Raw genomic sequence first — 14,135 nt, forward strand, 5'->3', positions numbered from 1 at the left:
GATTTGTGGGAAATAGTGACTGTTACTCTGTTGTTAAAATACTTTCTGAACAGCAGTCAATAAGTGCTATCTTTCAGGACAAACCGCTTCCGATTTGTCATTTAGCTCTGAGCCACCTGAAGCTCGCACATCAAGGGCTTAGGCACCTTGGTTATGCAGATTAAAAGTACTGTGATCAGTATTAGAGAATTCGGTTATTTTTAAGAATCAGGATAAAATCTGATTCTGCGAACAACGTTTTTCTTCTCCAACCAAAAATTAAGACGTCTTAAATGTTACTAAGGATAGAAAAAATATTTTATACTAAAAATTTGGAATATCTACATTCATTGTTACAGCAACCTTAAAAAACACTTTTATGCAGAGCAAGAAAGTGTCATATATGTATTTCAGGTAGTTGAAGTTGAAAAGAAAATTTCAAGTAGATATTTTCATAATTGAGTGCCTTGAGTGTTAGACTTATCTTTCTCATTGTGTCCATTTTCTTTAGTATCTATAATTTCCTTGATCACTAATGTTTTTAATTTCAGTAAATAAATTCCAACTCACAGTCTTGTGCTACAGGGTAATAGAAAATTCACACTGAGATTCATATATATTCCAAGCATTTGAAAGACCATAAACATTTTCATTAAAAATACTCCCCACTTAATTGTCTTTTGTATGAAAAGCACAACTAAACATTTTCATCTATGTATACAATTGTGCTTGAAAGGATAATTGATCAATAAATCTATTGCATGCTTTCATTTGTTTTTAGTACTTGCTCTGATATCGGATCATCTGCAACTGATAATGTGCCTTATCAGCTGACTGCTGTCTTTACCACATCCTGCTAAATCACTGAAGAGAGAAAATTTGAGATGTTCTAAATTACAGCTGCCAGACAGTGAGAAAAAGAGACGAGAATTGTTAACCAGTTAATAGCTGTAAACAGTAACATATAAACAAAGCCACTATAAAATGCCCATTGCACAGTGCCCACTAACCCCTCATGGTTCTTTAATATCCTCAGCTGACTGCCCTCAGATCTATTCTTTAACTTGAACTTACCATTTTGTTTATTATAAAAACTTTTGCTGTTATACATCTTTGTTTTGCATAGCTCAAAGTTATAAAGACACCATTCTGATAGTGGTTGCTCAATGTTTTGAGATGATCACTACAGCCTATGAGACTTCATATGAGAAGCCTCAAGAAACTACAGATGTCTGTCCTTCAAGAGATATGAAGGTAAAAGCCTTCCTCTGATCTGGTGTGCTTGTTGCTAAAATGTGGCCTAAGGCTCCTAAAAAGACACTTTACTTTCTGCATGGGCTGTGACATACCAGGAATGAGCCTTCTTAGATGAGGGACTGGGATGACAGATCCAAAACGAGCCACCTGACAATTGAAGACCAATGATGATTTTAATAATTGATCAGTGCTGCTTTCCAATAATTGATCAGCAATACTTTCAAGGAAAGATCCTGATCAAAAGGGGGGAATGTAAACAATAATATAAATGGAGCCACTTTAAAATGGAGCTGGAGCTGCCATGCCAGAGGAACTGCCTTGCACGTCTTATGCCTCAAATCTTTGCAATGTAAAAACAGGGCAAAATAACCTTTGGACTGGGCCTAACGCAACATCGTGTCCCAAAGAACTGTTTGCAAAAATAACAAGAAAGCAGTTGTTATGACTTCTGGACTGATGACTACCAAACTTAAAATTTAAAACATTGTTTAGAATTAACACACAATGCGATATATAGATGATGTATTACAGAATTGTGCACTTGAAACCTATGTAATTTTCCTAACCATTGTTACCCCAATAAATTTAATTTTAAAAAAAGAATTAACATCACTATGTTATCAGCACCAATAGCTTTCTTTTATTGATATGATTGTTCCCCTTCCCTTTCTCATAAATACCCATTGCCTTGTCTTCCAATCAGAACACTATGGGCTTCTGCCTAAATGAATCCCAAATAGCTATTCTTATTATCTCAAGTAAACGTTGCCTCTCACTTTGAAAGGTCTTTATTTTTAAGTTACCATAGCTGTGTTCCAACTAACAAAAGAATGCTCACATTCCTGGATGGATATTGGAGCTTTGAATCAACCTCCAGCCCTCTATTAGCCAACTGCTAGACACCACCACATCCTGCATATACATGAACTTTCCGGATTGTTGCCTGTAACCAATTAAAAGTAGTAAACATTTCTTCCTTACAGACTGTGCACCTATCGTAGAACTGCCCCTGGTTCATCCTCTCACACTCCCCTTATCTGTAACCAAAGTCAATTCTTTCAAAGCAACTTACATCTTTCTTCCCCAAAACACAATGTGTGAAAGTGCCCATCAACTCCAGGACGGCAGACATGTTTATCTTTTCTACTTAGCCCTGCTGACGGTGGTTTAAACTTCCTGCCCCAGGACGTGGGTCCTTTCCTGGCTAGCATATGGCTCAAGAAACCCTTTCTTTTAGAAAAGCTTTTAGCCATTCAAGTTTTGTTTGTTGAACACAATCTTTTTCTTACCACCTTGCACTATTTATTATTTACCAAAAGTCAAATCTAAAAGCTATGATTCTGTCTGCTCACACTGCTCAAAGCTGACTGATTTGACCCCAAGAAACATTTATAGGAGTGCTTCCTACTACAGATATTAAAATCAAAACTAGTCACAAAATCTAAGACTATGGATGACTGGAACAGAGACTCTTAGAGTTCTTTTAACCATCTCATTTTATAAATCCAGTTGTGTTAAAAAAAAAAAAGATGTTAAGCAATTCCTACGCAATAAAAGGCTTTATAATGGATCATGTACTATAAGCCCTGACAGTTGGGTATTCTTTTCTGTAATGCAAATATCTGACTTACATTTTGATTGCTGATACATCCATTACAAAGAGGTTATCTCCAATAAACACATTGCCAGTCACAAGACTAGAAGAAGAACCAGTCTACCTCCCTCCACTAAGACTCCTTTGTTTCTGAGATCTTGATTAATTTCAATAACTGACCATTTGAGCAACTTGTTTTTTTTCTCTTCCTATGCTTTAAATTCCTGCTGTTATGTTTTAAATTCACCAATAAAGAGCCCACAAAACCCTAGGCCCCCACCCTTGACCACAACAAAACAACCCCAGGCCCCCCCCTGTACTCTCTCTTTCTCGACCCACGACTTCACTGTGTGGCCCCAGGTCTGCTAGGTAATTTCCAGGTCCTATAAGTAATGAACCTTTTTTTTTTTTCTCCAAAGTTTCCTGATAGTTATTCCTCAACTGCATCTTGCAGTCATAATAACTACTAGGATGGTTCAACCACAACATTAGTTATTGACAGGCTTAGACTACCAGCACACAAAACATACCATTAACAACTTTTAAAACCATATTAATAGGGGTTGGGGATAAGGGGAAAGGTGAAGGGATTAGGAAGCAGCCGATAACCACAAGATGGCCTCAGGGTTTTTTGAAAATTAATTTGGGGAACTTATTCAATAATGTTGTAAAGATTTTGTTGGGTATCCGATGGACATGCGTCCTATTTGGGAGACCACCTCAGAGATACTGTGAATGCCTGATCATGGCATTGTACACCAGAAGCTAAACATTAATGAATGCCAACTATAATTTTATATATATAATGTGATGGCTTTGTGCGAGGTCGGAGGGATAGTGGATGGGGGGAGGGGGGTTCACAGTGTGAGGGATATAAATGATGAACGCCTAAGTATTACCTTGTCTTGTACACCTGAAACTAATAAATTAAAAAAAAACAACATGTTAATAAAGACCGGTATTTCAATTGGAGACAAGGCTTTTCCTTATACATTTGTAAGATTAAAAAAATGAACCTTGTTTAGGGCTTCAGCCAATTAAGCAATGCCATCTAGTATAAGCACAATAGAAATTAATTTCTTAATCTAAAGAAGAACATATTGTAATAAAGTATAATAAATATTTTAATATTTAGGTATAGAATGTACATTTTACTAAGAATTTGATCATATGAAAAGTTAAAGGCTGTACGATATACATATTGTACAAATATGATTAATGTGAAAGTTTTAGAATTCTCTTCTTTTGATGTCATTCTGAAATCTCTCTAATGTTACTGTTAGCATCATGAAACACTTAGCAGCTAGTTGTCTTGAAATTAAGTACCACTAACCCAAATCTGGGAGTAAACACAACACAAAGTATTTTCTGATATACATACTCTGATTTTTTTTCTTAAATAGAATGAAGTTTATCTCATATAATCTAGTCTTTTGTTTGGGTAATCCTGCTGACTTATACTTACTCTTATTATTTATTCTAATATAGTAAACTGAAGGATCTTTAGAAAGTTATACTAGAAAATTAGAGAAAATTTCATGAGAAATAATTTAAATGCCAGAAACCTGAGTGGATACAGCAATGTTCATAAAGAGCACACAGTAGTTGAGAGCAATCTTAGGAAGCATTTCTTTAAAAAAATCTAAAGATAATTTACTATTATAAAAGGCTTTTTTTTGCACATCCCTAAACCACTGTATGTACCCTACTTACTTGGTTAGGTGACAGTACAAAAGAAAATAACTTCTGAATATTTATTACATCAATATTTCAATTTTGTGAGAACATGCTAAAGGCACAAAAAGAAAATAACACAGTCTCAATAAACTGCCCACATAATGCCACCCCATGGAGAATGGTTCCCCAGGTATAGAACTGTAGGTATTTCCTAATGTCTACTCCATAATAAAACTGTTCAAATAAAATGGAAATATCGGAAGTTATAGTTGTGATAAAAATTTCATTTGACTTTATAGCAGAAATCTTGAGTTGTAAAAAAGCACTCTTTCACAGCAAAATTATAGTGCTACTGGCAGCATATATATAAATAACATTAAAAAGTGACTATTTCCCAAAGCAGGTAGCCATGGACATAGGGAATTATTTGTATAAAAACTGTATAACTTAATATACTAGAATATTTACAGAACTACAGAATTCAAAGAAAATCTTTACCCTCATTTCTGAAGAATATTAATTTGAAGAAACATTTTGGTATTAGTTGGTACAATACCAATTAGTTAGTATCTGTTTCTTCTGCAGAACCAACTAAACAGGGTTAATTTCTTTTTATGTTTGGTCACAAATCAAAATGTAAAACATCACTAACCCTTAATGAATAGTAATTCACTTGAAAACTTGGAATTTTACAATAAGGTAGTTATCCCACTCTAAACACTTAAGAATGTTTATATGGGATTTTTTTCTTAAAACTGAAACATTAAAAATATTTTGAAAAGAAATCTAGTTAACATTTGTTCTTAAAAACAAACAAAATGTTTTAGACTTTAAGAATCTACCTTTAAGTATTTAAGTTTTAGTACAAAAATCTAAAATCAAGCATATCATATGATATGCTTTTAATCTGAAAAGCAGAACGGAAGATCTTTAACTGCATTACATTTACAGATCCTTGAGGAGTCTTCACAAATTAAATAAAAATTATATTTAACTTTCATCAAAATATCTACTAGAAATCTTAAAAATCTAATACTATCATTTTAGATGATTTCTGCAGTCACTAACTACTAAGATGCTTTAAAGAGCATGTAAAAAGCATTTCTTCTCCTTACATCAGTCCAACCGAAAAATCTCAAACTGTATGTGTCAGGCATTTTTTTCTTATGTAATTTGCATTTTAAAACCAGCTCCCAAAAATAGAAAAATAATCAAAAGTCTTAAGTACGAGTTTAAAAAAATAGCATATAACACTGAAAATAAAGAAACTATTTTTAACCAAAATACTAAGTACTTTAAACTTTGTATAAATAAAACAAAAAACCCCACCATATTTTGCGTATGGTGTCTAAAATGGAGTAGCACTAAAACAAATAAAGACAACAATAAACAACCCTTTTTACTTCATTGAAAATATGTACACTCTCATTTTTCTTAAAAGGCATATATTATGAATTTTCTACTGGCATTCTTGAATAAAATAAGTATACTTTCCCACCAATTTACTCTCATTTCTTCCTTGTATATAAGAATCTCCAACAAAAGGAAATTTCTTCTGTAACTGCAACAGAGATTTCTGAAATCCCTAAAATATAGTCTTTAGAAAAAAAAATTCCTAACTCACTATGCATCTTAATAAGTTTATATATTTAAAAACAATATTATTTTATGGCTTACACTTAATTTAATGCATGTCTATAGGTCCCAGGGATTGAAGAATCTCACTGGCAGCTAACAGCTCAAGGGATGACAATATCCCTACATTCGTAATCTCAAAATTTTAAAAGAAAACTATTCACCATAGTCTTAGAAAAACTTGGAGATAGTTCTATTTAAAAAAACATACCACAAACAGAAACAAGGGAGACAAATAAGAAAATAGATTGTGTTACAGCTTTGTAAACTTGTTCCATTTCAAAATGTATTTTTTAGAGTCAGGGAGATTTCCTAAACAAAACTAAATATTTGTTCCCTTTTCTTTGAAAAATATTTACAATACATAGAGCTATAAGCTAAAAGTGTATACCTGCTTATATTGCTGGCCAATGATACAGATGAACAAGGACACAAAGGTGCTTATTCAATTATCTGAGCATCTTAATTTGTTTGTATTGTGAAGTTACTGTAGATCAACTATAAAAAAGTTAGAAAACACTATTAATGAATACCGGCCCTTGTGTAAAACATCACACAAGATGCCAAGGTAGCATACATTCACTGTGGTAAAAACTGTACATATGTATTCTGCACATCCTTAACATTGCAAAACTTATGTTACAAGCTCTTCATTTCTCAAAATTCTGAGTTGAAAAAAGTGTATTATTTTTCTTTTGCCAAAGAAAGATGATGTTAACTGACTGATCAGGTTCATGAAACTTTTTACAAAATTCTGTACTAAGGAATTTTCATCAATTTCTTCTTCTGGTGACTTCTTGAAGAAAAACTCACTCAACGTTGAAAGTTTTGAGCAGATATTTCCACATCATTGCTGGCTAGCATCATAATATACATAACAATAATATATGTAATAATAGTCCACAGCAATAGGAAATACAAAACTTTGTTCTCTAATTCTGTTTTGGTCTCAGAGTGAAGCTCGTTTCTTTCATCCAGCCATACTGTCCCTTATCTGATCAACTCGAAGCGCTAGGTGTCTGAAAGAGGGGCGCTGATTTACATTATTGTTCCAGCATTCTGTCATGATCACATAAATCTATACAAGAGAAAATAAACCAAAATTACAACAAATACAAAGTGCCATCTTTTAATTGGTAGAAGACATGGATTTGGAACTCCCACTTAATTTTCCCGTACAGGTATATGGCATGGCTATAGCTAGACCTAGACCCACAGTCATGTGAGTATGTTATTTATCTAAAAGGTCATCAAGTAAATTTCATAAAGTGACCTGAAATTCTTGTTTAAAAAGGAAAAGAAAATGCATGATTACCCTGAATAAAAAAATTTTTTTTTGTTACCTCATCTGGGCATCCGTCTGGTCTTGGTAATCTTCCATTATTCTTTAGGAGTTCTATCAAATGAAACACAATCATCTGCCCTTGTTTGTCATTGCCAATCATACGCATGAACTCCTGAAACACAAACCCACTTTTCAATGAGATTTTTGGGGGTACTTTTAATTTGAAGCAGAATTCTTTCTCAACTTCTTCAGTAAATGGGAAAAATTCTGTATATGTATGTTTTCTTCTATGTTTGAAACTTTTAAAAACCAGATTTTTTTAAGCATCAAAAACTTCCTGTCGGTCATATTTCAGAAAAGATTGTTAAATGTGGAACTTCTGTAATGCCATTTCCATAACTGTAACATAGTCAACACAAATTCCCTGAGAAGGGCCCAAAACAAGTGAACTAAAAACATATTCACATTTTTTTGTTATTATTCACATTATTTTGTTGTTATCTAACATGTCGTATTACATTGCAGCTGAAATAAAAACTTGAATGTAAAAGAGGACATAATAAAAAGAAAACGCAGAATGATTATTTAAGCATAAATTCAATGGAGAGAAAACTTTCAAAGGTTAAGAAGTCATAAAATTAAAGTCTGAGAAAAATATTTACAACGTATTATTTAAATATAGAGAGCTCTTTTAAACTGGTAAGAAAAATTACCAATATAAAAACAGACGAAGCACATGAGGAGACAATGCAGACACACACACACCCCAAACACCCAATAAACATGTTTTTAACCACAGTAATAAGAGAAATGCAAATTAAAATCAAACAGATACAACTTCTCTATCAATTTGGCAAAACTGCATAAAAATGTAATAATAGAGTCAAATGATGAAACGTGCACACCCTATGCACTAATGAGAATGTAATCCGGTATACCTTTTCTGGAAAGCATTTTGAAATAATCAAAAACCTTTAAGAGTTCATAACCTTTCATCCATAATTATACTTTTATTCTAAGATGATAACCAGAGATAAACATAAATATTTATGTATAAGAGTGTACACTATGTTCATTGAAGTGTTACTTAAGAGACTGAAAAATGGAAAATAATTGTCCAGAAATTATAGCCTTATGATGAAATGCTACCCGTAAGTTAGAAGTCATATTTGCAGTAAATATTTACTAATGTAAGAATATATCCATGCTACAATACTTAATGAAAATGCAGGATAGCAAGCTGTCTAGTAGAACCTTTATTTCATAAAAGAAATATTTTTAATAAAATTTCACTTTTATATATAAAATTAAAAGAAGCCTGGAAGAAAGTATACCACAATATTAGTTATCTGTGAGAATTTGAATTAGAGATGATTTTTATTTCCTTTTTATACTTTCTTATATTAAAAAAAATTCTACAATGAACAGGAAAAAAATTACTTTCAAAGGTTTAACTTTTGCAACAATTCCTAGAATGAATGAGTTTATTGGATTTGTAAGAATAATGTTAATAGAATATACTAAATAGTACTCAACCCCACCCTTTTAAAAATTCAAATTAATTTAATGAATAAATTGAGTTATTTTATTGGATGCTATCTTACAAATAAGAAATAATAGGCTCTAAAATGAGCCTTAAGCTTACTACCATTGTTTGGAAAAAGCTTTTCTCATGTTAAAAGAAAAGTTGAAACTAAATAAAAAGCAAAGTTGAAACTAAATAAAACACACTGACCGCTGGTGGACTTTTACTCTTCTCAATATATGTAAAAAGTTCATACAGAACCACTCCAAAGCTCCAAACATCTGAGGCCACAGAAAACCTGCTCTCTGTCAGTGATTCTGGAGCATACCTGTAATATATGAAAGCATTTAAAAGAGTTACATGATTTGCCAACTTTTACAGTTACCTACAAATCACTGGATTTAAAAAAGCAAGGTGTACAGGAAAAAGTTAACATAGCAGGCTTGAGGCTGCCATCCTCAAAAGGGCTGCTTGCAATGTTGGCACTTGATTGGTACCTGTGAACTTAGATTTTAGGAGAGTTTCCACAATTCCCTAAATGGTAAGAGTGACTCACTGTGTCAAAAATGTGGTTTGTGCTGAACACCTGCTTTCCTTTTGAGAGTCTGGAATTTTGGTGTGGCTGCCAGGCAGTCTCAATAAAAACTTTGGGCACTGAGTTTCTAATGAGCTTCCTTGGTAGACATTTCCCATGTGTTGTCACAATTTACTGCTGGGGGAATTACGTGTGTCCCATAGAACTTTACTGGGAGAGGACCCTTACAAACTGGTGCTGGTTTTCCTCCAGGCTTTGCCCCAGACTCACTTTCCCTTTGTTGATTTTGCTTTGTATCTTTTCCCTGTAATAAATCAGCCATGAATTTGACTGTGTTCTGAGTCCTATGAGTCCTTCTAGTGAATCATCAAACCTGAGGGTGGTCTTGGGAACCTCCAACACACAAAGATAACTAAAATCCAAAAAAATTTACTTTTGTCTCTATAGGAAAGACCAGGATTAACTCAAAGTACTTTCCAAGAACTGAAATATAAGGAGCTCTTTGCAAGTTAAGCTTTCAGTGAATTCAGATAAGTATCCCAGAAAGGTAAAATGGCTTCTAAACTAGAGCAAGACTTGAATATATTAGCATATAAAACAAAGAGCCTGTTAATCAGAGGGGAGTGATTATGAGAGAAAGCACAGAGAACCACGGGGAGAAATGGTACCATCATCTACTCAAGTATCAATACTATCTAAAGGAGAATTTTGGCCAATGGACTGTGAGTACTGTGGTTACATCGCCAAGTTCATCCTTATTGTAGAGGATGGCAACAGAGATCTGTTTTAGACTGATGAGATTAAAATTATGAATTATGTAAAGTTAATCTATCCTTCAAAATCTAGTTTAAATTTACTCACTTCCACAAATCCTTCTCTGATTACTCAAGGTCTTAATGACCTCGTGCTACTGAATTTTTAAACTAGAAGTTCATACTACACAATTAACCATGTAATGTTATATTCTTTTTATATTTAGGTTTTTAAAAAACTTTACATATTTGTTATTTTTAAATGAATGTTAGTTTTATTCCACAAATGGAATATAATCTTGAATACAGAGTTACACCCCCAACCACTGCAAAATATTCTCTTCCTTTGGTTTTCATGAAGGCACTCTTCACAATTTCCCCCCCTCAATTCCAAGACTATTTTTCTCTCTCCCATCACTTATGAAAGGATAAATACAAATAAAAAATAATTTTCCCTGCTGAAAATGAGGGAAAACATTCTTCTTCCTTTTTTCTTAAAGCATTTATTTTAGAAAACTTATCATTGTAAATTCTTTGTCATTTCAAAGAAATGAAATCATCAAGGAAGACAGCACTCCGACCTCCCAGTTTCTGTGGTAGGGTAGGATCCTACGAGCAGGTGCCTTCTTCCAAGTTACAAAACTACCTCCTGTCATAAAGATATGAGAAGTTTATTTCTCCTTTGTTAAAGCCAATTAACTAACACAGATGATGACTTCAATTACCAGTGAATTTAGGATGAACTATGTGTGACAAATGGTGATATCAAGTCCTCTCACGTGAGAGCTAGTTAGTTATTGCTTATCTTGAAAACACATATGTAATGGGCTGAATCTGCTTAGCCACATAAAAGAGTAAGATTTCTTTCTCTCTTTGCAATCTCTTAGCAAATTGCTTCTGACGCACATTTTCTGGATTAATGCTTATTCAGTAATAAAACTTTTCTTTCTCTTCTATCTTTGTGGTAAGTTCTGGTTTGGGAGGGGATTTAGTTTTTAATTATATTTCCCCAACACTTCCCCTACTTTTCTCTAGCCTCTAAATCTGGGTTTCCCCAAGGTTCCATCACCAGATTTCCTCCTCTCTTGTCAAAAACTTTTCTCTCAGGTAGTATCATCCATCTATATACTATCATCTCCTAAATTTTAACATCTTTGACCTTTCTTTTGTACTTCCAACTTATTGAACATTTCCATATTCAAGTTCTATAGGCAAAGAGAACTCGATCCCCACCTTTCCCAAACCTTTTAATTATTTTACTTTCGCTATGCAATGAATTGCATCACAAACTAACTGCCCAAGCTGGAAATCTTAAGAATTATTTTTGACTCATCTTTCACTCCAAAGTCTAATGAGCCACCAAGTCCCTTTAAAGTATGTTTTAGAAATGTCTCGAATCAGTATCCTAACCCAATATCGCTGTTACAGTCTTAGGTCAAGTCAGATCCTTATCCCATGACGGGTACAGAGGTCTTCAAACCAGATGAAGATAACCCCAGGGTTAGACAAAGATTTTGCCAGGGGTAATCTATATCAAGAACAGTATAAGGGTCCTCCATGAGTCCAAAACCCTGCTTCAACAATTTAAAAAAATATTTTAGCAGAAGCATGTTTCCCTCAGTTCTTCTTAAAACCAATCCCTAGGACATGCTGGAACATGCTGTTAGCTTAAAACAAAGAGCACTTTTGAACAACAAAAGCAATACATGACAAAGATTCTTTTAAATAAAATTATAATTTTTAAAAAATATGATGGCTAAATCCTATGGATAAAAATTATATCTGATTTCTTTCAGACTAGATTTAGTGTTCATTACTCAATAAGTTAGCTAAAATCTATTTTATCAACTTATATTCTGAAATAGTAATACAAAATGTAGTCAACCTCATTTCATTATATAAAACAATGTTTTTACTTGTTAATATTAAAGTAAAACTATATGCCAATAGCCCATCTAAGTTTTAGCAGTATATAGCTTTCTTCTTCATTAAATATATAGAAAAAATTGGACCATGATGAAAATGATGTTATTTCTGATTTTTATTCAAGCTTATTTAATGATTCCACAAAGTCAAAAATCAGAGTTTGATACATATCTCTCCCCAACATATAAACTGAAGGAATATCAGGCCTTTTACCATATACCTTACTTCATAAGTTATAATCTTAGCTACATTTTATTCTGTATTATTTATTGCAAATAAAGTAATGAGAAGTTATTTATCTTATCTTCATAACTTGATATGAAAGTAATGACACTTATCTTGTGATGTGTCTTTCCAGATAATGCAGGGAGAAATACAGGGCCCGAAATTAATATAACTTGGGGGCTTTCATTATGACAGAATATAAAATTAGATATGAAAGTGAATATTTAAATTAAAAAGATATTTGAAAAGAAGGTGCTCTGGGGAATATGCTTTCCTAGCTTCTTTATAAACATACCTCTGCACATGTGTTTTGCAATTTGTTTTTTAGAAATATTTCATAATATTAATATACTTATTTGAATTAAAAACTGAAGTCAGATTTTCCTGTCAGAAATTAAATGTAATGTGTTAACGAGGCCTGGCATTGCCAAATGAGTTGTGCAAAGGACATTCCTTCTTTTTTTTTTTAACTTTTGTTTATTTAAGTGTATTTTTTCAGGAGCCGTGAGTTCCAAGTCACATAGTTGTTTCAACCTAGTTGTGAAGGGTGCTGAAAAGGTGGGGATGGAGTTCTATTTGCCTTTAGAACTTGAATATGGAAATGTTCAATAAGTTGGAAGCACAAAAGAAAGGTCAAAGATGTTAAAATTTAGGAGATGGTAGTATATATATGGATGATACTACCGAATATATATTGTTGTTAAGAGCACCATGCTCTAACCAACTGAGCTAACGGGCTGCCCCATGTAAAGGACATTCTTAATAAAATGACTCAAGCTTCGAGGCAGCACAAAGGTTTGCCATATTTAAATAATGTATTTAAAACATGGTAAAATATGTTATTAAATATACCATATTGAAATTAACAATATCGTTTTTGTAACTGAATGTATCATTTAGACAACATGCCTCTAAATGAGAGCAACACCTTGATTTGAATTAATTTGAAAAATTTTTTGGTATACTACTACCCAGAGATTGAGAAATGAATGACTCTAATGATTGGGTAGTAAATCCACTTTTAAAAATCAAGTGGGTTCAATTATTTACTTTCAATAAAAAGGAAAAAAGAACGGATCTAATGAAATTGCCAGTGAACGGATAAATTTTAATGGACGATCACTATATACTTTTTTACTACATATCTCAGAAGTAGTCATAGAAATGAATGATATTGTTAAAACAAAACTTCTTCCATTCCCATCTACTTATTTACACACAAACAAGTTTTCTCAGTGTTTACACCTACCTATAAGAATGCAAAATAAACATAGAATTTATGCTGAAATCTGGGCCCAGCATAGAATAAATAATATTCATCCAAGGATATATGAAATAATCAGAGGGGGGAAAACCTCCATTTATCTCATTAAGAAATGTCTCCAATAAAACTTTTTAAACAATTATCCAAATTTGTAATTTATTTACATAGCATAAAAAAAACTGTACCCTGGTAACTTCAACGAGAACTCAATCCTGAAGAAAAATGTGATTACCTATGAATTTTGTAGTCAGAGGAAATGTAAAAATTAATTTCAATTTATATACATATTTTGGTTACAAAGGAGGTAGGTGATCAAAAGATTTTCCAAGTACAAAATATAATACAGCATGCAAAATTTTGAGTGAGAAGGGAAGTGCAAATATAATTTTAACGAGAAAGAGAATGAAAATGTCTATCAAAAGTAAAATGTTTGTCCCTATACTTTGTAAAGTGGGTCACAATAGCTGTCAAATTGCTATTA

The 14,135-nt window shown here is 32.8% G+C and overlaps 1 protein-coding gene across 2 annotated transcripts in view; it reads right to left on the minus strand.

Moving 5' to 3' along the window:
• Positions 1-3,937: 3,937 nt before the first annotated feature.
• Positions 3,938-14,135, minus strand: part of JAK2 (Janus kinase 2) — a 97,160-nt gene continuing 86,962 nt past the window's right edge. For both annotated transcript variants that reach the window (XM_081067163.1, XM_081067164.1), the window contains exons 23-25: positions 9,163-9,280; positions 7,486-7,599; positions 3,938-7,220 (exon numbers count right to left, since the gene is read on the minus strand). In XM_081067163.1, coding sequence (XP_080923289.1) covers positions 7,113-7,220; positions 7,486-7,599; positions 9,163-9,280 — 340 coding nt within the window. In that variant the 3' untranslated portion in view covers positions 3,938-7,112. The remainder of the gene's footprint in view (positions 7,221-7,485; positions 7,600-9,162; positions 9,281-14,135) is intronic.

The sequence above is a fragment of the Rhinolophus hipposideros genome (genome assembly GCF_964194185.1).
Source record: "Rhinolophus hipposideros genome assembly, chromosome: 11".
NCBI lineage: Eukaryota > Metazoa > Chordata > Mammalia > Chiroptera > Rhinolophidae > Rhinolophus > Rhinolophus hipposideros.